Source organism: Peromyscus californicus, unplaced genomic scaffold (assembly GCF_007827085.1).
Source record: "Peromyscus californicus insignis strain IS unplaced genomic scaffold, ASM782708v3 Scaffold_11__1_contigs__length_118956290, whole genome shotgun sequence".
NCBI lineage: Eukaryota > Metazoa > Chordata > Mammalia > Rodentia > Cricetidae > Peromyscus > Peromyscus californicus.
Genome location: NW_026294402.1, coordinates 14,450,132 through 14,475,278, shown reverse-complemented (window position 1 = coordinate 14,475,278; position 25,147 = coordinate 14,450,132). Strand labels below are relative to the sequence as shown.

The window sequence follows — 25,147 nt, the reverse complement described above, 5'->3', positions numbered from 1 at the left end:
ATGTCCCCATTAATGTTATGGTCCAAGCCCCAGGCTGGGTTCTGGTCCTGAGACAGGCAAGGGGCATATGTGCAAAGGAATGAATTGTCCAACCACCAGATGAATTTCACACAAGTGTCTCATCCTGAATATCTCCAGTCATTTTTATTTATATATCAAAAACAATCTTTTTTTATACTAACAAGCATGTTATTTCCCATCCTACAAGGTTAACCTCCAGCAAAAACAAATATGTCAAATATGTTTTCTCCCAACTTTTACATCAAAACATCTTTAAACCAAAAATAACACTTAATCATTTTGCTAGTTTGGCCAAACACCGAGCCAGGTACATCCTGTTTCTAAAAAACTAAAAGGTGATTGACATAAGCACACATTTGCAAGACCAACAATGTCATTCAAAACATATTTACAGAAATAGGAGTGATCTGCCTCTGATCCTATCAGCACTGAATTAGAACAGGTCCAGGGGTCTGAAGTGACAGGTGGCATCCCCAGACAAGAAACCTGAGAAGCAGCAGCTTCCAAGAAATTCAGGGAAAGGTATTTGAGAAAACATAGGGTTTCCATCCCAAGCATGATTGACAAAATAACACTAAAACAACCAAGAGAATCATCAGTCTATATAAGAGAGAAGAGAGCCCCAACAGTATTCTGCACTGTCCACAAAGTCCACTGGTCCTTGCTGAGCGAGACTGTCTTTAGCCTTCTCTGGAGACCCATTGGACAAGCACTCATATACCGATCTGCAACTCTGCAGCACAGCTCCCAACACATCAGGGTCTTTGTTATCAAGCTGAAAATTCTGGTAACTGTTTCAGTGATTTAACTAAAATTGCCTTTTCTCGTTTATTTTGTGTAATTTTTTATTGGTTCTTTGAGAGTTTTATACAATGAATTTGTGTTGCTATTGCATCAATGGACATGTTACCAGGCCAGTCATTATTGTGGCTCAAAGCATTAACAGTTGAGTAAGATTGGTGATTCCTTTCCTCCTCCAGTAGCATACATAGGACCTTCCAGCACTCTGAAAGCTAACCAGAAGGGATGAAGCTTCAAGCTGAGTAAAAGATTTACCTCCCCATGTGCTATGGCCCAAGTTTGTGGCATCTTCACAATTTGGGTCTCACCAAGAAGTTCTGGAGGGTTACCAAAAGCATTGGCAATAGCTAGTAATGTTTGGGAGTCTACAGTACATCACTTGCCAACAACTCCAAAAGGAATAATCCATTTTGAGACTGGACTCGCCTCTTCCAACTGAGTTCAATATCCAAAAGGAATAATCCATTCCTGGTGCTAAGTTTTTATTTGTCATCCTGTGGTGTCAAGTGTGTAGCTAGATTTTTCCTGCCTGGCCCACAGTCAGGGCAAATCTCTCTCACCTGCCAGTCCCACAGCCGCTCCGACCCAACCAAGTAAACACAGGGACTTATATTGGTTACAAACTGTATGGCCGTGGCAGGCTTCTTGCTAACTGTTCTTACAGCTTAAATTAATCCATTTCTATAAATCTATACCTTGCCACATGGCTCGTGGCTTACCGGCATCTTCACATGCTGTTTGTCATCGGCGGCTGACAGTGTCTCTCTGACTCAGCCTTCTACTTCCCAGCTTTATTCTCCTCCTTGTCCTGCCTATACTTCCTGCCTAGCCACTGGCCAATCAGTGTTTTATTTATTGACCAATCAGCAACACATTTGCCATACAGAACATCCTACAGCACAAGTGGGGCCCCATTATCTAGCAACTCCACTTAGACTTTTTATATGTGTGTATGCATATACTTCAGGAAGCTTCTATAGTATTAGCTTCTGTCTGGCTTTTTAGAATGCCCTTAGTGTTAATTATCCATCCCTTTATTATCCCTCTACCTGATCATTTGACTAGGTAACTCCTATCGATTTGACAATTCCAGTTTCATTATTCCCTTTCAACCCTTAATATCACCACATTCTATCAAATGAAACACTCAAATCTAAAGATTCAAAGCTAAAAGCCACAAACCATAAAAAACACATGACTTTGTTTCTCTGAATTGAGGTTATTTCACCTAACATGATTGTTTCCAGTGCCAAACAATTACCTGAGCATTTCAAAAATATGCATTTTTATTTAAATTTTTATGCAATTTTGATCATGTTTCCCTTCCCGGTTTTGCTCTCAGGTTCTCCCCACTGACCTACTCACTCAAATTCATTTTCTTCCTCTCTATTTCCTCTTTTTGTTTCTCTCTCTCCCGCAAAGGACCCAAAAGACAAAAATGAAAATCCAAACAAACAAACAAACAAAAACCAAATCAATAAGACAAATAAATTCAAAACAAAAAAAAATGAAACAAAAAACTCATACCATATTTAAGAATGAAAAAAAATGGTGTCCAATTTTGATTCTCCAACTATTTCTGGGCATGACTCCATCTTTGGGTGTATTTGATATACCCAGTGACACTCTACTGCAGAAAACTGATTTTCCCTTTCTTAGCAGGTATAAATTGCAAGTAGTTTCTCGGCTAGGGGTGGAACTTCGTGTCCACTTCACTTTCTCAGTGCTCAAATTTGGTTTAAAATAATACAGGTCAAAGGATTGTAGATGACTCCAGTGAAACAGAATCTTCCAGATACAACAGGACTGATACACATATGAACTCAAGGCAACTATGGCAATTGTATTATTCTTACCAGCTTAAAAATATTGAGAGAATGTATCATTTTTATTATGTCTCTGTCTGTTGATGGACATCTGGATTGTTACAATTTCCTAGATATTTTGAATAGAGCAGAAATAAGCATGGATATTCATGTTTCTCGATAGTAGCATTTAAACTCCTTTGAGTGTATGCCCAAGAGTGATAACGCTAGATCTCAGTGTATCTATTACTGGCATTTTAGGAATCTCCACACGTGTTTCTGTAGTGGTTACATCCCCAATAGTGAATAACTGCTCCTGTTACCCACATCCATGCCAGCGTTTGTTGTCATTTCTTTTTTATGTATTTGTTTGTTTGTTTTGTTTTGTTTTTGGATCTTAGCCATTCTGATAGGGGTAAGATGAAATCTTAAAGAAGTTTTAATTTTCTTTTCCCTGATAAAAAGGGATGCTGAACATTTCTTAAAAAAGATTTCTCCACAATAAAAAAAGGTTTATCTTTCATTCTGTGAGAATTATCTGAGCCATGCTACACTTTCAGTTGGGTTGTTTTCTTGATTGTTAATTTTTTTATTTATATGTATATTCTAGACACAAACTCTATCAGATTTGTAGCTGATAAAGATTTTTGCCATTCTGTAGGAAGCTGCTTTATTCAAATAATGCTATCTTTTTCTGTAGATAAGCTTTTTAGATTCAGAGGACCTGTTTATTAATTATTAGTCTTTAAGACTATGCTATCCAGGTTCTGTTCCCAAAACCTTTTCCTGTGCCAGTAAGTTTAAGTATATTCCACATTTTCTCCTAAATTATATCAGGGTACCAGGACTTATGTAAAGGCGGTTTAATCATTGGGAGTTAATTTGGGGTGTTCATTGGACTATTCATCATTTATCTTTCCAGATGTTTATACTTTCCATTTTTCTAAATATTCCTGAACACATACTACACTCCATCAATCCATATATCATTTACCCATCCGAGATCCATTCATTATTGGCCAGTCCATCCATCTGTCCATCCATCCATCCATCCATCCATTCTCTTGCCCATTCTTTTATATTTCCTTGTTTCTATTCTCTCATCCCTTTATTTATGATTTAATTCATTCACTCACCATTTTCACTGATAAACCAATACTATTGTTCATTTTCCAGCTCATACTTTATTTCTTCTTTTTCCCTTTATTCATTCATACATACGTTCACCTGACTTTTCATCAACTACATACCTGCCTATATATCCACATATTCAAGACCTACATGACCACCAACTCTTCTGTCAGCTACTTCCTATGTATCTTTCAGTATATTCAACTTTTTTTTTTTTTTTTTGGTTTTTCGAGACAGGGTTTCTCTGTGTAGCTTTGCGCCTTTCCTGGAACTCACTTGGTAGTCCAGGCTGGCCTCGAACTCACAGAGATCCGCCTGGCTCTGCCTCCCGAGTGCTGGGATTAAAGGCGTGCGCCACCACCGCCCGGCTATATTCAACTTTTTACACACCTATTTCTTCTCTTTGCTTGGCTTCTTAGTATTCACTGTCCTTCTTTCTCCTGTGAATACACATATCAGTCCATTCATGTATCCATGAATGCAGTACCTTCCATCCTACTCGTCCATCCACCTACACATCTATTTAAAGCTCATCAATATATTTATATAACTATGCAATAATCTGCCCATTGAGTCATACAAGCACAGACACAGACAGACAGACAAACACACACACACACACACACACGCACACACGCACGCACGCACACACACACACACACACACGCACACACGTACATACTTGTTTACCCATCATCAAATTCATTCACTTAGTTTACCTTTTTTCTCTCATTTCTTCTACCTCTCCATATTGTCTTTGATTTGATTCTTCTTGAATTCCATTTTGACCCTCCTTTTATATAACTTTCGGTCCATCAATCCATTTATCCTTTCTATTTTATATCATCCTTATCCATCTGTGTTCTTTGCTCATCCTTTATGCTAATCACTAATCTCAATATATTGGGTTAAATTCATTCATAGGCTTAATCACTTTTTCACTCACACAATCACTCTTCAGTATAGTTCATGGTTCAACTGTGAATGGTTGTGCCTCTCTCTGACCATAGCTAGAAAAAACTCTCTCACTATAGACAGTCTTTATTGTATGCAGAAAAGGGAAGAATTTCTGAGAAAAATTCCTCCTGAACTGAATCTATAAGAATGAGTAAGAGCAATCCAGAAAAAATGAAACATGAAATGTTCTTGGAAATGTGGGTTTCAACTATGATAATCCTTTCCACAGCTCCTGAGACATCCACCACTATCCTGCCTTCTACATCTACATCTCTGCAGCCAGAACCTGACACAGGTATGGTGAGGTCCCATTGCCTACCTTTGGTTAGATCCCTGTCCCACACCTCCACCATCTGTCTTCCAGATAGAGCTAGGACACCAATATATGAAGATCCTAGTGTCAGGGTCGTCTTCATATGCTCTAGGGTCACACTAACAATCCAACCAGGTACTTTCCCACATGTAGCCAAAAGGCATGTGAGACAAAGAGACTACTAAAAATATTTCTAGTGTGTGTGGGGGGGCAGTAGGAAGGTAACAGGCATGTAACATAATGTGGAAAGGAGAAGGCTTTCTGAGGAAAATTCCTCCTGAACTGAATCTCTCAGGGTGAGTAGGAGTCATCCAGATAAACTAAGAATGAAATGTTCCAGGAAATAAGGATTTCAATATTAGGGCTCAGTGACCAGTAATACTATAGTGGATATGTAGAATTGAGAGGATGTTTATTTCCATGAATCATGCTCCCAGTGCAGCCTCTCTGTGTCCTGCCTAGCACCTACTGGGTCATTTGGGAGGCTCAGGATGGATGAATAAATGAGAATGGAAGTCAATGGAAGATGACTTGAAAGCTGTTATAGGATGCCTTCTGTTGCTGTGATAAATGTTATAGTCTAAAGGAACTTGGGGAAGTATGAGTTTATTTCAACTTACAGTTCCATGTCACAGTCTATACTTAAGGGAAGCCAAATAAGAACTCAAGGCAGAAACATAGAGAAAAGTCCTAAAGCAAACCATGGGGAAATGCTACATGCTGGCTTCTTTCAGGTTCATATCAGCTAGTTTTCTTGTATATTGCAAGCCACCTGCCTGGTGGTGGTACTTTTCACATTTGACTGGATCTCCTATATCAATTAGCAATCAAGAAAATGCCCCAAAGATATGCCCAAAGGTCAATCGTGATGGAAGAAATTCTTTAATTCTTCTTCCTAAGTGTGAATACTTGACAACCAATATCAGCCAACACAAGTGTCAAATCTGCAAGCTTGTACTTGCCGCTGAAAGTGCACATGGAATCATGGGTATTAATGGACTATCAACATTTCTAGGGAGAATTTTAACTTCAGAAAGATGTTCTTACTACTCAGCATGGAGAACATCTTTAGACAGAGCATCCATTGAGTCTGAAGGAAAAACATTCTGGTCATAAGAACTATGCTAGAATAAAAAGGTAATTAATGTGAGGAACATTCAGATGTGATGCGGAGTTAAGAAGATATGTAGGATCTAACCTGAATGGATACTTTGGGATATGGTTAGAGACTTGAAGTGAAGACAAGCTGATGAGAACAGGATTCTACTCTGGTATCAAGCAATTCTCAGTGGTATCTCTTCTCTTCATGCAGCTATGGGGCACCATCTGGAGATCCTAACAATCAACTTCACCATAACCAATCTTCCATATTCATCAAATATGAGCAATGGCTCAGCTGTGTTCAGCTCAACTGAGAGTGTCCTGCAGTACCTGGTGAGAACCTTATCCAAGCAGTCTAGGGGAGATAAATCCCATATGACCTCTTTTCAATGCCTGTTTTCATTTCCCTCCTCCTTCACCATCCACAGCTTGGACACTTGTTCCAAAATGATTCCTTCAACTCAACCTGCAGTTTGGATTCCCTCAGGTGAGGCTACTTTCTGACCATTGGCCAGGAATGACCATTGCTTATTGTTACCGTTCCCATTCCTAGTTCTTCCCTCTGGTTCTGATCTTCATTATGACTTTTCTGAAATCTCCACACTCCTCTCTCTCTAGGCCTAAAAGAAATGGAACAGCCACTGGTGTGGATGCCATCTGCACCTACCACCATGACCCTTCACATCCTGGGATGGACATCCAAGGACTGTACTCAGAACTGAAAAATCTAACCCAAGGAATCACCCAGCTGGGTAACTACTCACTGGACAAGGACAGTTTATATGTCAATGGTAAATTTCTTTGTGGTTTGCTATGGAATATCCCCTAGGCATCCTTTATTTTTTTCTATTTCTATCAATAATATTGATAATACTTCCAAGACCAGTTTATTGTATGTTCTTATCACCTTTTTTTCAAAAATTCAAGAAGCACACACAAATAGCCTGGTAAGAAGGTTTGTCCAATGTTCATATTGTGTGGAAAATCAGCAAGCAGAGGGATAGAAATACATTTCCTGAGCTTCATTTCTACTTCTTTTTGAATCCAGGAATGTATCACAATGTTTTGGGTACCCATATTTATTTACACTTTCTCTTTCTATCTAACTAACCAGATAGAGAAACTTGCTTGCACATATGTCAAGAGAATTGTCAGTTTGATATCTCCATGTCTTGTCAATTGCCAACCCACTTAACCACAATACCCCATGAACTTGGCAACAAGATACAGTGTATCTACATTACTTTGAATTTAAACAAAGAAAGGAAACAAAGCACAGAGCTAAAAAGAGATTTGCCTTTTCTACATTGAGTTTTGACCAATAGAAATTTCAAGGTGCAGCTTCATATATCCAGTCTGTTTCATTAAGCCATTGAAAGGACTTGTGTATAATTTCCAGCCTCTCCTCATTTTCTATTCAGCATTTACTATAAACCACACCTTACGCCTGATTGAAAGAACCAATAACTTTCATTTGTACCTTTTTTCAAATGTGAAGTGCAGTTTGGTGGGGAGGGGCACAACCTGTGTTTTATTTTTTATTTTGTCTGTTCATAATATATGCTTCAAATGAAAATGGAATACTACCCATAGTAAATGTTCAGTAAGGCTCATCTGGGTGGATATATAGTGATAGAGTAGAAAGAAAGATAATGGTGAGTATTGATGCATAATATTATGGAACTGAGGTATGAAAATAGTTTTGTAAGAACCTATTGGGAACATTCTAGAGGTATGGGAAGAGATGGATAGTTGAAATACCAGGAAATTCTTCTCCAGGATGATTTACTAGATCTCATAATGTGAACATATGTTCACTAATGTATATAAGGGTGGTGTTATGCCATATGCACAAAAGCATGCTGAATCCTTTCCTATGCTTTCCTGTCCTCTTACATGTCTTCTATATTCTAGGTTATAATAAACCTGCTCCAGAAGAACCTTTTACAAGTAAGTACCAATTTATCCCATCTAGGTCTTGGTTAATACTTTTCTCCACATTTCCAAAGGAAAATTGATGCAAATATAAGCCATTGTCTTCAGAGAGGTCAAGTTCTCAATAGAAGCAAGATGCAGAGTCATTGGTCTCTTCTTGAAACTGCAGCTCTCATATTGCTTCTGAATTATCCATATTCTTCTTGGTTGGAGAAATGTATTTCTAAAAGTGTAACCTAGAGCATTATGGGGCTTATTTTACATGTTTACTGTGTGATTTATGTTTCCTAAAATGAAAAGTCACCATCATGGTCTTTATTATCAAACTGTGTACTCTGATGACTATTTTAGTATTTTAACTAAAATGGACTTCTCTATTTCATTTTTTCTGAGTTTTATTAGTTCCTTGAGAGTTTTATACAATGAATTTGTGTTGCTATTTTATCAGTGGACATGTGTTACCAGGCTAGTCATTACTGTAGCTCAAAGCGTTAACAATTGAGTAAGATTGGTGATTCCTTTCCTCCTCCAGTAACATGCACAGCACCTTCCAGCACTCTGAAAGCTAGCCAGAAGGAATGAAACTTCCAGATTTATTTCTCCATATGCTGTGTCTCAAATGTGTGGTATCTTCAGCATACTGGATCTCACCTGAAGTTCTGGAGGGTTACCAAAGCACTGGCAATAGCTAGTATAGTAGTCTACAGTACATCACTTGCCAACAACTCCAAAATGAATAATCCGTTCCTTCTGCTGAGCTTTTTTTTTTTTGTCATCCTGTGTTGTCTAGTGGGGTATTGTTGCCTATTATATAGCAACTCTATTTAGACTCTTTATATGTGTGTATGCACATTCTTTAGGAAGCTTCTATAGTATTAGAGTTCTGTCTTACTTTTTGGAATGCCCTTAGTATCAATTATCAATCCTTGTATTGTCCTTCTACCTGGTCAGTTGATTAGGTAACTCTTATCAGTTTGTCCCTTTCCACTCCATTATTCACAATCAACCTTAATATCACCATATCATATCAAATAAAACACACAAATCTAAAGATACAAAGCTAACAGCCACAAACCATAAAAAACATATGACTTTGTTTCTCTGGATCCAGGTTATATCACTTAGAATGATTGTTTCCAGTTACAAACAATATCCTGAACATTTCTTAAAAGATAAACATAAAAAAAAATTTTTATTTAAATTTTATGCAATTTATTTTGATCATATTTTCCTTCCCGGATTTGCTCTCAGGTTCTCCCCACTGACCTACTCACTCAAACTCATTTTCATTCTCTCTCTTTCTTCTTTTGTTTCTCTCTCTCCCCCAAAGTACTCAAAAGACAAAAGTGAAATTCCAAACAAAAAACAAAAGTAATATTAAATAATTTCAATACATTAGAATATGAAACAAAAATCTCTTACCAAATTTAAAAAAAAATGCTGTCCATTTTCTGTTTTCCAACTCTTTCTAGGAATGAGTTCATCTCTGAGTGTGCTTGATATACTTTCTGACACTCCACTGTGGATAATTGATTTTCCCTTCCTTAGCAGGTATAAATTGCAAATAGCTTCTTGGCTAGGGATAGAACTTTGTGTCCACTTCCCTTTCTCAATTCTGCATATTTTTCTGCTTTAAACTAATACAGGTCAAAGAATTGTAGATGACTCCAAGGAAATAGTATCTTCCACATACAACAGGATTGATATAATATGGATCCACAAGATGATGGCAATTGTACTATTCTTACTGTGGAAAAATATAGTGATATTTTCCAATTTTTCTATGTATCTATCAGTTGATGGACATCTACACTGTTACAATTTCCTAGATATTGTAAATAGAGGAGCAATAAACATGGACATGCATGTTTCTAGATAGCAGCATTTAGACTCCTTTGAGTGTATACCCAAGAGTAATTAGACTTGACCTCATAGTAGATCTATTTTTGGCATTTTTAGGAACCTCCACTGCACTTATTTCTGAAGTGGTTACACCCCCAATAGAAGTGAATAATTGTTCCAGTTTCCCAAATCCAAGCCAGCATTTGTTGTCATTTATTTTTGTTTGTCTGCTTGTTTTGTTTTGGATCTTAGCTATTTTGATAGGGATAAAATGAAATCTTAAAGAAGTTTTAATTTTCTTTACCCTGATATGTCCGGATGTCAAATATTTTTTAAAAATGTTTCTCCACAGTTTGTATTTCTCTTTGTGTGAATTATCTGACCCATGCCACAAATTTTGAATTGGGTTGTTTTTCTAGTGGTTAATTTTTTAATTTATTTGTATATTCTAGACACAAACCCTCTGTCAGATATGTAGCTAATAGAGAATTTTGCCGTTCTGTAGGAAGCTGCTTTGTTTAAAACAATGCTATCTTTTTCTATAGAGAAGCATTTTAGATTCATGGAAACTGTTTATTAATTATTAGTCTTTAAGACTATGCTATCCAGGTTCTGTCCCCAAAAACCTTTCCTGTGCCAGTAAGTTTAAGTGTATTCTCTATTTTCTCCTAAATTACATCAGGTTACCAGGACTTATGTAAAGGCTGTTTAATCATTTGGAGTTGAGTTTTGGGTATTCAGTAGCCTATTCATCATTTATCTTTCCAGCTGATCATTCTTCCACTTTTCTAGATATTCCTGAAGTCATGTCACATTTCCATAAATCCATCCTTCCATCGATCCATCTATCCATCCATCCATCCATCCATCCATCCATCCATCCATCCATCCATTATCCCGCCCATTCTTTTGTATTTCCTTTGTTTCTTTTCCTCTTCCATCCTTTATTCATGATTGCATTCATTCACTCTTCCACTTTCATTGATAAACCCATACTACAGTCCATTTTCCAGTTCATATTTTATTTCTTCTTTTTTCCTTTATCCATTCATACATACATCCACCTGATCTTTCATCAATCACATACATGCCTATATACCCATATATTATAGGCTGGTATGAACACCCACTCTTCTGTCAGCTCCTACCTATGTATCTTTCAGTTCACTCATCTGTTTCTACACTGATTTCTTCTGTTTGCTTGGCTACTTAGCATTCATATTCTATCGTTCTTTCTTCTGTGAATTCACATACCAATCCATTCATGCATCTATGAATGTAGTACCTATCTACTAATCTATCCACCTACCCATCTATTTAATGTTCATCAACACATCTATATAACTACACTATAATCTGCCCATTGAGTCAAACACACACACACACACACACACACACACACACACACACACACACACACACACATACACACACACACACACTTGTTTACCCATCAAGTTCATTCACTTAGTTGTCCATTCTTCTATCCTTCCAAATTGTCTTTGATTTTATTTTTCTTGAATTCTTTTTATACTATCCTTTTTTATCCCTCCTTATATCCATCATTGTTCTATGTATTTTCTATCTTCCTAATCCATCTGTGCTCTTTTCACATCCTTTATGCTGATCAGTAAGCTCACTATCTTGATTTAATTCCATTGATAGTCTTGTTCACTTTTTCACTCACACAATCACTCTTCAGTATAGTTCATGGTTCAACTATGAATGGTGGTTGTGCATCTAGAAAAGCTATGGACAGTCTTTGTTGTATGTAGAAAGTGGAGGGTTTCTGAGGAAAAAAATTCCTACAAAACTGAATCAGGATGAGCAAAAGCGATCCAGAAAAATGAAACATGAAAAGTTCTTGGAAATGAGGATTTCATCAATGACTATTCTCTCTACAGCTCCTGAGCCAGCCACCACTACCCTACCTTCTTCATCTACATCTCTGCAGCCAGAACCTGCCACAGGTATCTCGTGATACCATTGCCTATCTTTGATTAGATCTCCTGTCCAATACTTCCATCATATGTCTTCCAGATACTTGCCCACATTTATCCATAAGGCCTGTGACACAAAGAGATTACTACCATAATATCCATGTTTGTGTGTTTGTATATGTGCATCAGTGTGGGGGTAAAAGGCATATATAATGTAGAAAGGAGAAGGCTTTGAGTAAAATTCCTTCTGAACTGAATCATCCAGATAAAGTAAGAATGAAATGTTCCAGGAAATAGGATTTCAATATGAGGGCTCAGTGACCAGGAACAATGTAATAGATGTGTAGAATTGAGAGGATTTTGATTTCCATGAATCATATTGCTCACCTCCCAGTGCAGCCTCTCTGTGTCCTGCTTAGCACCTACTGAGTCACAGTGCTCGGGTTAGGATAGATGAGTAAATGAGAACGGAAGTCAGTGGAAGATGACTTGAAATGTAGCTGAAGTTTTCCTGGTCCCTCCTGGCCCACAGTCAGGACAAATCTCTCTTACCTGCCAGTCCCGCAGCTAGCTCAGACCCATGTAACCACACAGAAGCTTATATTAATTATGAACTGTATGGCCATTAACTCAGGCTTATTATTGACTACTCTTACACTTAAATTAACCCATGATTCTTATCTGTGGTTAGCCATGTGTCTTGGTACCTTTTCTTTTTCAGCTCTGCCTTCACATCTTGCTTTCTCTGTGTCTGACTGGTGACTCCTGACTCAGCCTTCCTCTTCCCAGAATTCTCCTTGTCTGCTTATCCCACCTATACTTCCTGCCTTGCTACTGACCAATCAGCATTTTATTAAACCAGTGTACAAAAGCATTATCCCACAGCATTGAAAGCTGCTGTGGGATGCCTTCTGTTGCTGTGATAAATGTGATAGTCTAAAGGAACATGGGGAAGTATGAGTTTATTTTAACTTACAGTTCCATGTCACAGTCTATACTTAAAGGAAGCCAAGTAAGACCTCAAGGCATAAAGCTAGAGAGGACCTAAAGAAGACCATGGGGGAACACTGCATACTGGCTTATTTTCAGGCTCATACCTCTTAGCTTTCTTGTACATCCCAAGCCCACCTGACTGGTGGTGGTGCTGCTCATAGCTGAATGGGTCTCCTACATCAAATAGCAATCAAGGTAATACAAGATAGGTATGCCCAAAGGTCTGTCTGATGGATGCAATTCTGTAATCCTTCTTCCCAAGTGTGACTACTTGCCAAACAATATTAGCCACCACAAGTGTCAATTTTTCAAGCTTGTACTTGACCCTGAAAGTACACATGGAACCATGGGTAGTAGTGGACTATGAACCGTCCTAGTGAGAATTTTAATTTCAGAAAGGCACTCCTAGTGCTCACAATAGAGAACATCTTTAGACAGAGCATCCATTGAGTCTGAAGGAAAAAATTCTGGTTGTGAGTAGATAAGACTTAAGCTAGAACAAATACAGAATTAATGTAAGGAATGTTCAGAAAAGGTGATTTGTATGATGTAAAGCTAAGAAGTTGTGTAGTTTCTGACCTGAATGGTTATTTTGTTATATGTTGAGGGTGGAAGTGAAGATAAGCTGATGAGAACAGGATTCTACTCTGGTATCAGCTAATTCTCAGTGGTATCTCTTCTCTTCATGCAGCTATGGGGCACCATCTGGAGATCCTAACAATCAACTTCACCATAACCAATCTTCCATATTCATCAAATATGAGCAATGGCTCAGCTGTGTTCAGCTCAACTGAGAGTGTCCTGCAGTACCTGGTGAGAACCTTATCCAAGCAGTCTGGGGGAGATAAATCCCATATGACCCCCTTTTCAATGCCTGTTTTCATTTCCCTCCTCCTTCACCATCCACAGCTTGGACACTTGTTCCAAAATGATTCCTTCAACTCAACCTGCAGTTTGGATTCCCTCAGGTGAGGCTACTTTCTGACCATTGGCCAGGAATGACCACTGCTTATTGTTACCGTTCTCATTCCTAGTTCTTCCCTCTGGTTCTGATCTTCATTATGACTTTTCTGAAATCTCCACACTCCTCTCCCTCTCTAGGCCTAAGAAGAATGGAACAGCCACTGGTGTGGATGCCATCTGCACCTACCACCATGACCCTTCACATCCTGGGATGGATATCCAAGGACTGTACTCAGAACTGAGAAATCTAACCCAAGGAATCACCCAGCTGGGCAACTATTCACTGGACAAGAACAATCTATTTGTCAATGGTGAGCATGCTCTCTGATTTGCTATGCGATATTCTCAAGTATTTTTATGTTCACACGCTTCTGAGTATATGAAAATTTCTCTGAGCTTCTTAGGAGATATTATAAATAATTCTTTATATCTGAGCACTCAACAGTCATTCTCAATATCTTGAGTCTGCAATTTTTTCTCCACACTCTGCTTGTTTGATCAAGCCTGAAACGTCAGTCCCTATTGTTGCACAAATCCTAAATGGTCTTATAATAAAATTCAGAACCAGGTATTGGGATAAATGCTGAAAGATCAGAGAGACAAAGGAACAAGTCACAGCCACTTCTCACCTAGCCAACTCCATGAATCCTCTGACTGAATGCCTCTGAGTCCTCAGTCAAAAAGGCCTAATTTCTATCTCCTCCTGCCTTATATTCCTTTCTCTGCCCAGCCATATCACTTCCTGTCTCAACCTTTCTAGTACTGGGATTAAAGGTGTGTGCCACCACTGCCTGGCTGTTTCTCTTTTAGACTGGATTAATCTTATATAGCCCAGTGTTGCCTTGAACTCACAGAAATCCAGACAGATCTCTGCCTCTGCCTCCCAAGTGCTAGGTTTAAAGGTGTGTTCCACTACTACTTGACCTCTATTGCTAATTCTGTGGCAAACTCTGTCCTCTGATCTTCAAGGCAAGCTTTATTTCTTAGATTACAAATATATCACCACAGCTGATGGTTATGAATATAATATTTACAAAGCATTTTGTTGCCATGTCTATTTGGAACAAGAAAGTAATTTTTCCATGTAGGGCTAATTACCTTCTCAGTCAAAGGTTTTTAGAAGGTTTATAGTACCAGGAATAAATTACTTCCATTGAACCAATTCCAGTATCCATTCTGAAATCAGTTGGTTACCCATAATAGTCATGCCACAATTGCACTATTGAGCACATCTTTGCTGCCCATTTGTTATTGTAGCACACAAGGTCCGCAGCTAGGTAAAAACGTTAATTAGTTTTCTCTCAGCAGCCTGCATTCACCTTCTGCTACAAGGTACACCTCAGCAATAAATGAGCTTGCAGTTCAGTTCAAGATTAATTGCTTCCTGCATTCAAAAGTGTTGGTGTCTTGTCTTCCTATCTATTACCCTCATTTTAATAATAAGGAGTGAAGGGAAAGGGGAATTCATACTCCTACAACAGGTTTATTGCTAATCAGAGTTTTGATGATCTGAGTTCTCATCTGGTCACTATAATTCAGAAGTTGCACGACACATATAGGGTTTTAGCTTTCATAAAGTAGGTGATTCATATGCTTCAATATGTTGTCTACTCAATAGTACAAAGAATCTTAGCCAAACATTAAGCTTAGCACCAGAGACAAATAAGTTACATATGAAGTTTGCCCCAATGTAAACTACAGTGAGGCACGGATATTTTTCAACACTATATTCTTCAAATGGGAGTGGGGAATATAGAAAGTACTCAATAAACATCAACTGGATGAATAGATAGAGGGAGAGTACAAGGGAAGATGATAGTGTAAGTGGGTACATATAAATGAGGATTAAGGTATGACAGTAGTTCTTATGAGACGCTCTTGTTAGGAACATTCTCTAGAAGTGGTAAAGAAGTATTGGATCTGGCAGAAATGGCAATAAATTCTTGTTTGTGTTGATATTTATGTTAGCTCTTAGAACAGAAGTAGTTTCTGAATAATTATGTACAAAGACATGCATCCATATTTGCCCCGTGTGTACCAAGACACGGTGTGTGGGACCTTTTTGCTACTTTTCCTTATGTGTGCATTTTGTGTTATAGGTTATAATGAACATGGTGCAGAAGGACTTCCTGCAAGTATGTATCAATTTGGTCTACCTAGGTCTTGGTCCACACATTTCTCTTCATTTATAAAGGAAACTTGCCATAAGTACAAGGCAATCTCTGGAAAGGGACTAAGGCCTTAGTGGAAAAAGGTTGCTGTCTCTGGCCTCTTCTTGGAATTTCAGTTCAAGTGTTTCAAGATTTTTCTTCACTCCTCTTGGTTAGAGAAAGATGTTTATACAAGTGTTGCCTGCAGAATTACAGGGCTGAGTTCAGATGAAGACTAGAGTTTACATCTTTTAAAACAAATAAAATGTTCCCTAGTAGGAGCTTCATTATTAAGTTGAAAATTCTGATGGCTACTTAAGTGATTCTGTAAAATTTTTTATATTCTCTTGTTCAGTGATCCATTTCTCTGTCTTTGTAGCTATCCTTTTTTTATTTTTCTACTCATTCATCCTCAGGTACCACATTTCCATCTATCTATCCATCCATCTACATACCTACTCATATATCTATTGTCATAGCTACTTATCTATCTTCCCATCCACTTCCTTGACCATTCTCATGTATTACCTTTATTCCTTCTGTTTTTCCTTCTACAGTTGATTTGTTAATCCATTTCCCCTCCTGCATCCATCCATCCATCAATATTTCCACCCATTGCCCTGCTTATCCTTCATTAATTGATTCTTTGCTTTCTCTATCTACCAACACATACATATATTTACAGAGCCATCTAGCCAGCTAGACAACCACATACCTACCTAAACATCCATCCATATATCTACCTACTTCTGCATCTATCAATTTGTCCATCCATCTACAGACCACCTCCTTCTGTCCATTTGCCTGCTTGAAATTACTTCTTTCTGTCTTTTCTCCATTGGTATATGTATCTACCTATCCATCCATTCACCTATTCTCTTATCCATTCATCTATGTACCTACTCATATATCTACCCACTGACTCATGTGTCTAACCATTTATCTATGTTTGTCAATCTATGTACTCATCTACCAATATTCTCTATCCAGTTATCTTCTTGGCATTTGTTCCCTCCAGCCTGTTCTTACTCTCTATATCCATCCATCCATACATCCAAATATCCACACACACCATATATCCCATATATTCATCTTACCACCCACATGTCCATCTATCATCTATACCATGTACATATATTTATCTACTCTTTCTTAAATGTTATCTTCCTTCCATCATTCTACCTTCTCTTTATTTTTACACTTTGATTTTGTTTTGACTATCAATTTATCTATCATCCTTCTACTCATGCATTCATATCCTCTACATTTTTTGTCTTCCAGTTCATCTGGCCTATTTGCTTACCCTCTCCTGCTATCCACTTTCACTATCTTGAATTAATTACATTCACAGACTTGTCCCCCTTCATTTAGGCAATCTCTCTTTCCTTTACTCTTGTTTATGATCCACCTGGGAATGATTTTCATGGCTTGGACCACTGATGGAAGGTTCTCTCATTATGTGAAGCCACTGTATATTCTGATGACAATCTTTTCCCTAGCTCCCGGGTCACCTACCACCATCCTGGCTTCTCCGTCAAAATCTGTGCATCCAGAACCCACAACAGGTATGTTGCAGTTCTTTTTCCTATCCTAGATGAGTTTCCCATTCCACACCTCCCTACCTAACTTCCCTATGACAACTAGAAAACTGGGATGTGAATGTCCTAGTGTCAAGGCCATCAGTATAATAATAAAGATAAGTCTAGCAATTCAATCAGATGCCTCCCTTCATGCAACCACCAGACTCTGAATTAATACAGTGAGGAATTTTTGTGGGAGAGGAGTCACATACCATAATATAAAGAGGGAATGACTTTCTGGAGAATGTTGCACCTGAACTGAATCTCTCAAGATGAGTAGAAGTGACCCAAATAAATAAGTTGTGGAGTTTTACTGGGAGTATTCCCTCAGTGAGGGTTCCATGGCTCACAGCAACATAATGTGATGGGATAATAGAGAAGTTGGTTTATCTGAACCAAAAAAGCTCCCAGTATAGCTCCCAGTATAGCTTCTGGATGTCTAGTTCTGGACTCACAGGGCCATACTGGTAGTTGAGGAATGAATAAGTAACTAAATGATAAAAGATAACAGATCAAAGGACCTTGAATGCCTAATCAAGAAGATTCACCTTGGGATTTGAGAGATTTCTCAATGGTTAAAGTGCTTGTCAAACAAACATGTGGACTACAGTTAAAATCCCGACATGGTAGCCTATCAGTAATCCCAGCACTTGGAAAGATAAGAAAGAGGACCCTCATCAAAACTGACCAACTAGTCTAGTCAATAACATAACCTGAGTTTTAATAAGAGACCCTTCCTCAATATATAATGTTGGTAGGGATTAAGGAAGATACTTGGTATCAATCCCTGGCCCCCACATTTGCACGTGTGGGTATACACACACACACACACACACACACACACACACACACACACACACACACGCATGCACGCGCATGAAACAAAACCAAAGTAAAAAATAAACTTGAATTTGATATTGAAAATTCAAAAGAGTAATGAGTAATCCTAGAGTTGGGGCAGTCTTAGTGAGATTTTCATTGTATAAAGGTTCTTCTGCTGGGGTGCATAGATAACATCCTTTAGACAAGTCATCCAATGGGTATTCTAGGATTTTACCATGGATAGAAGAGGATAAGACCTAGCTGTGATGCTGAAGCAGAGAGAATGCATGTGAAGAACATTCAGAAAAGATAGTTGGTGTGACATGGAGATGAAGAGCTATTCAGGTTCTTTCATAGATGGGTACATTGTTGGTAGCCATACAATGAGAAAGATGACCTGATAAGTGCAGGAGTTCAGACTTATCCCACATAAACTGTAACTTGTGGTTATTTCTCTTCTTCTCTTCCTGTAGCCATGGGGCATTTGAAGACTTTCACACTCAATTTCACTATCTCCAACCTCCCATACTCAGCAGGCATGAGCTCAGCCATGTTTAATTCCACTGAGAAGATCCTGCAGCACCTGGTGAGATGCTCATTCTGATATCTTCCAGTTTGATAAGGCCTATTCTCTCCTCCATTACCTCTTCCCTTGCTTTTCCTTTTCAGCTTGAACCGTTGGTCCAGAATGAATCCCTCTATTCAGATTGCAGACTGGTTTCCCTCAGGTAATTCTCCTTTTTTTTCCATTCCACAGGAATGGCCATCCCTTATTGTGTCTCTTTTGCTTGGTCCTCCTTCTTTGGGACTTATATCCATATTAGGATCTTTCTAATGTCTCTATATTCCTTTCTCTTCAGGCCTAAGAAGAATGGAACAGCCACTGGTGTGAATGCTATCTGCTCCTACCACCATAACCCAGCGTATCCTGAGCTTGACACTCAGGAGCTATATACAAAGCTGAGTCAGCTAACCCATGGCATCACCCAGCTGGGTAGCTACATGCTGGACCAGAATAGTCTCTATGTCAATGGTGAGTGTGATCTGTGGTTTGCTGTGGAGTGTTTCCAGGCATCCTTTAATTTTTTTCTATACCTGCCAAAGTTACTTGTGGTGTCTGTCTGATCTTAGTGTTTCTAGGTTTCAATATTTCTTCAAAGAATTGAAAAAGCACACACAAATATTTAAGTAGCAAGAGCTTTAATTCAAAAGCAAAGCAAAATATACAGACCAGATAAACTACAAGGAAGCAGTAAGCTGAAGCTCGATTTGCTCAAGAGCCTTTGGTTACCTTCTCAAGGCTCCTTTCTGTGGGTCCTAGAGGAGGTTGAATTGTTTACTGGGGTTGGGTTACAGCTGGCTTTCTGTTTTGATTGTTATGTGTAGGTCATATAGACCTTTGTTCACTGCAGCTGTACTTTCTAGTGATACATTTTATTTTAATCATATTCATGTCTACTCATACACTCATATGATGCTAAATAGAGAATTTTCCCTAAAACTGCACTCATGCATCTAAAACTAGTTCAGGCTGCATTGGTACACCACCTCTCGTTCATGGATATGTTTGCCCACAAAGGGACTAACAGGTGGTGGGTAGTAGGCTAGTAAGAAGTTGTGATGGTAGAGTGACCTATTGCTCTGACTAGAAAGGAATATGTTAATAGCTTGACACAGATAGGGTCCCAGGTTGCTAAGCTATTTTCACAAATACCTCACCAATATCTCTCCTCCCTATCTTCCAGGTTACACTCACCAGATTACAAGAACTACCCCTAGTGGTAAGTGACCCACTACCAAACCTCCCTCCATTATACTCAGGGGGAAAACAATAGTCCCTGCCCATACCTTCAACCATCCTAGAGAGAAGGAGCTAGAAACAAGCTAGAGTATCACTGCAATAAAGCAAGTTGTGAATCAGTTCCATTTTCTTGGCAGGAATCAAAAATGATCATTAAATATTAATTGTGTAGCCAGGGATTATGGTATGTACTTTTAGTCCTCCCTACTTGGAAAGATGAGACAGGAAGATTCTTTAAACCATGGGTTTATAGCCATCTTGAGGAGCATCAAGATGATTTTTTCCCAAGCATTTAGAGCTGCTGTACGGCATAGGGATATTGTATGTTCATCATAAATGGCTTGTACATTCCTGTCAGCGAAACATCCCTCACCAAGTATTTGATCTTGGGAGATCACAAAACCTCTGAGTTTACCTTGTTGTTCTAAATTTTTTGTCTCTTCTCTTAACCAGCTTTTCCATTGTAGCTGTTGACTATATTCTAGAACAGCTAAAATTAACTGATGCCAGTCATCTGGGATGATTCTATGTGAGGTAGACCACGAATTTAACAATTGTTTTACGTATGTGGAGTGTATCCCATACGTAACTACTGTTTCCTTTATATTTTTAATGTCCCTTGTTGAAATTGGTTGTAATGTATATGTATTATATGGCTCGGGGTGTGTGTCATCCGCTGGCTTCTCATGGATGATAACAGGATAAGCCATTGTGTGAGAGCCATTTGGAGATGTTACAACCTCTATGGTCTTGCCCTTTTGCTTATTAGGTCCCTTGTCATGTTTATTGAGAGTTTCTTCTAAGGCCTGCAAACGAGCACCTAGGGTCTGTTCTATGGAGTGAACCTCCTCTCTGGCAAGGGACTCCAGATTTCTCATGGAATCATAGAAGTTTTTATGTTCCTCAGAAGCATATAATTCCATGGACCTTATCTTATCAATTAATGATAATCTTTCTTCCTTATATAGTGTCTGGAGAGTTAGTGTTCTGTCCATTAAATATTTACATTTATTATCAATAAGATCAATTTTTGGTACAAGCCTGTTTTGTAAATCCTGATCAGCAGATTCCAGAGAAAGAATCTTTTTCTCTAAGGTCTCATTGCTATCCTTTAAAGCATATTCCAGAGATAGAATCTTTTTCTGTAAGCCTTCATTGTTATTTTTGAAAGCCTGTAAATCCTGGTTAGCAGATTCCAGAGAGAGAATCTTTTTCTGTAAGGTCTCATTGTTATCCATTAAAGCAGATTCCAGAGATAGAATCTTTTTTTGTAAGCCTTCATTGCTCTCGCTTAAAGCCTGTATCAGTCCCAATAATGACTCATCTTTGTTTTTGTTATTAAACCAGTGTTTGAACACTGTGTGGATTATTACAATGAATGTCAAAATGGTATAGGCCAGATATGCCTTAGGAAGGTTGTATATTTCCAGGAAGATGTCATTCATAATACAGGCAAAAAGGTTTTCAAATTCTTTTGAGGTAATGTTGTCAGCCATATTACAAGAATTACTCAAAATTTGTTAGTCAATTTTAAGGTGTAAAATTATCAGGTACTTTTACTTACCTTTCGTGGTTTTGGGGGGTGTAGTAGCACTTTTCAGCCAGCAGGTGGCGTTGGTACAGCTCAAAAGCAGGGCCTGCTGGTGATCTTGGCTGACTGCAGCTCGCTGGAGTCAAGATGGTGGGAGCCAGAGCTGGAGCCAGCACTCAGAAAGCCAGGGAGTGCCTCTTTCGCTGGTCTCGGGGCTAAGCTAGGGAGCTGAGACCGGACTAGCTGCTCCCTCTTTAGAGAATGGAACCGTGTAGGCGTTCCCTGGTTATATGGAACTTTGCAGGCGGGTTTAGGTACCTGCTAGCCGGGGAGGAGGCTGAGGGTGGGAGCCACCCAGGCCTTTGGAATTTGCCCCACGTAAGCGCCAAGTGGGTGGATAGAAGGTAAGTATACAATTCAAATGCCTTATGTAAGAATGTCAGGCCTCCATCTCATGGACTAGGAAAGCCATCGTCAACAGTGATTGGTTGTCCTGAGCCTGCACTTACATGACCTCATTCTATTTCCTTCTCTATGAAACCAAGTTAGCCCTTATGTTGATTGTAGAGTAATACCCTTCCCTAAACTGTCACAAGGAAGACAGATAAATAACAAGAAATTTGTTGACCAAACTAATATCATACATTTAAAAGCCTCCTGCTTTGTTGAGATTTAAGTGATAGATAAAACTGTATGTAGCTGGGCTGGAGAAATGGCTCAGAGGTTAAGAGCACTGACTGCTCTTCCAGAGGTCCTGAGTTCAAGTTCCAGCAACCACATGGTGGCTCACAACCATCTGTAGTGAGATCTGGTGCCCTCTTCTAGCCTGCAGGCTGAACACTGCATACATAATAAATAAATAAATAATATTTTTAAAAAATGTATGTAGCTAAAATAATCACAGTGATAGTTTGGTATAAGCATAGCTTATGAAATGATTTACTATAATCAAAGTAGTTAACACACATATCCCTGTAAATAGCTAGTGAAAGGGAGAGACAGAGAGACAGAAATAACAGGAAGAACATTTAAAATCCTTTCTCAGAACTGGGCCCAGTGACTAACACTTATAATCCCAGTACACAGAAGGCTGAAGCAGGGGGATTGTCATTAGTGCAAGACCAGCGTGGGTCACATAGTAAGTTCCCAGCCCATCGGGGCAGTGTGAAACTTTATTTCAATAATACAAAACCAAACCAAACATCCTCTATCAAAACTTTAAGCATGATGGGAAAAGGGAAAGAGAAAACTGGGAGAGGGAAGGAGATAAAGTACTGGGCTTTGCTGCCTCCCCATGGGAGGCTTTACCTTTTTGGAGGAGGGGATGGGTGAGTTGTAGAGGGAAGGCTGTAGGGGAGCACAAGGAGGGATGAGAGGGAGATCTGTGGTTGGTATATAAAATAAATTAAAAAAAATTCTTCATAAAAAAGTTTCCATTAAAAAAAGAAACTAAGAATGATCATACATATTTATGCATGTGTAGAAATGCCTGACTGAAACCACTTTCTTTGTATAATTTACATCTGAAAATATCAATTATACATACATATTAACTAGTCACCATATTTTACAATAATCTTCAGAACTTTACCTTCTTAAAAACCTTTGTCTATTTAAAGTTTCTTTTCTTTTTTTAAACAGTACTTTTAAGTGACCCTCAAATACATAATATGTTGCTAACATGTTCCAAGGCGAACATGTTGCCATTCATTTTTGCACTGGGTAATGTTTAAACCATGTTAGACATATCTAACTCTCTGTTTATCATTTCTTTATAGTAAAAGAAAAAAATCTTTAAAATCCTTTCCCCTTTCTGAAGTTTGCAGTTCATTGCCATCATCTGTAGTCATGCTCTGTGTAACAACACCAGAGTTTTTACATCAATATAGCTGGAACTGGAGGCTAGTCGATCAACCTTTCTCCATCCTCTTCCTGTGCCTGAGCCTCCAGTCATCACCATTCAATTCTCAACTCCCATTAAATCACCTCTAGATTGCAAATATTTGTCAGAAGTGTACTTAAGTTGGTACAAATGAGAATTCATTCTCGATCTGTGCCATTATCCATTCATCAGTTGATGTACACTTCAGCTGAGAAACCATGCCTTTTGATTAACAGATCCTCATCTTACATACACATACAACACACACACACACACACACACACACACACACACACACACACACACACAGATAGCACTATTATACTCATTATTTCTGTAAGTTTGATCTTTTTCCTACTCAAAATTGTTTTGGAAATTGTATATAATAATTTTACAAAATATTCCACTTATAAGTGAGATCATATTGTGTATTTTTCTATAATTTATTTCATATGATATAATAGCCTCTAGGCTGATTTGTGATAAACATTAATTCAAGATCCAAGTGTCTGACCCATGTGTTCCTTGGGAAAAGGGTTGTAGATTCTTCCATATGGGATTCCTGTATGTTAACGAGTCTCACATGAGCAGCAGTGTGTTGTAGGAGCTCAGAGGAATGGTGAGACTAGGAGGGATTCCTGAAATGGAGTCTGACATGACAGAAGTATGACAAGACAGAGAACAAGATAGGTGCATATACTTTCTCCATATCCATTATGTTGAACTCCTGAAGCATAAATGGGAATTTTCTGGGTGAAGAAAGTGGAAGAACATTCCAGAAAATAGAATCCAAGTAAGCAAAAAAAAAAAAAAAAAAAAAAAATCTGAGTAATATGAACATCTATAAAAGTTCCATTTCCCCGTGCTTTGGAATAACTTCCCATTTGTGAGTCCTCTATATCCCTAGCATGCACGCCTTCTTTAGGTTCATTCTCATAGCAGAGGTTTACTATGTAACTCTGGTCCTGTGCAAAGAGCTAAAGGTCTTTACTGTAATCAGATTGGTGACTGATTGTTATCAGATACTCTATCTAGTAACTGATGGAAGCAGATGCAGAGATCCACAGCCAAGCATTGGGTTGAGCTCTGAGAGTCTTGCTGAAGGAAAGGAGAAGGGATTGTATGAGTTGGGAGGGTCATGACAGGGGAACCCACAGAGCTAGCTGACCTGAGCTCAAGGGAGCTCATGGACTCTGGACCAACAGTTAGAGAACCTCCATGGGACCGACCTAGGCCCTCTGCGTGTGACAGTTGTTTAGCTTGATCTCTTTCTACGACTCCTAGCTATGAGATCAGGACCTTTCCCAGGCACTTAGCTGGTTGGGGGGAACCTGTTCCCCATGCTGGATTATCTTGCCCAGCCTTGACACAAGAGGAGGAGTTTTTGGTCCTCCCTCAACTTGATGTGTAAAGTTTTGCTCAAGCCCATGGGAGGCCTGCTCCTTTTTAATTGAGGAGGAGGAGGAGTGGATGCGGAGGAGGGTAGATGGAAGTGGGAGAGGGAAGGACTTAGAGGAGATGAGGGAGGGGAAACTGTGGTTGATATGTAAAACAAATGAAAAAAATGTTATTTAAATTT

At 38.7% G+C, this 25,147-nt stretch overlaps 1 protein-coding gene across 1 annotated transcript in view; it reads left to right on the top strand.

Annotated features, from left to right (window-relative positions):
- Positions 1-25,147, top strand: part of Muc16 (mucin 16, cell surface associated) — a 188,228-nt gene that overhangs the window by 151,740 nt on the left and 11,341 nt on the right. Inside the window, exons 70-80 of the mRNA XM_052726120.1 lie at positions 8,044-8,079; positions 11,811-11,876; positions 13,531-13,652; positions 13,749-13,807; positions 13,941-14,113; positions 15,902-15,937; positions 17,452-17,517; positions 18,828-18,940; positions 19,024-19,082; positions 19,215-19,387; positions 20,100-20,135. Of these exons, the coding sequence (XP_052582080.1) occupies positions 8,044-8,079; positions 11,811-11,876; positions 13,531-13,652; positions 13,749-13,807; positions 13,941-14,113; positions 15,902-15,937; positions 17,452-17,517; positions 18,828-18,940; positions 19,024-19,082; positions 19,215-19,387; positions 20,100-20,135 (939 nt within the window). The remainder of the gene's footprint in view (positions 1-8,043; positions 8,080-11,810; positions 11,877-13,530; positions 13,653-13,748; positions 13,808-13,940; positions 14,114-15,901; positions 15,938-17,451; positions 17,518-18,827; positions 18,941-19,023; positions 19,083-19,214; positions 19,388-20,099; positions 20,136-25,147) is intronic.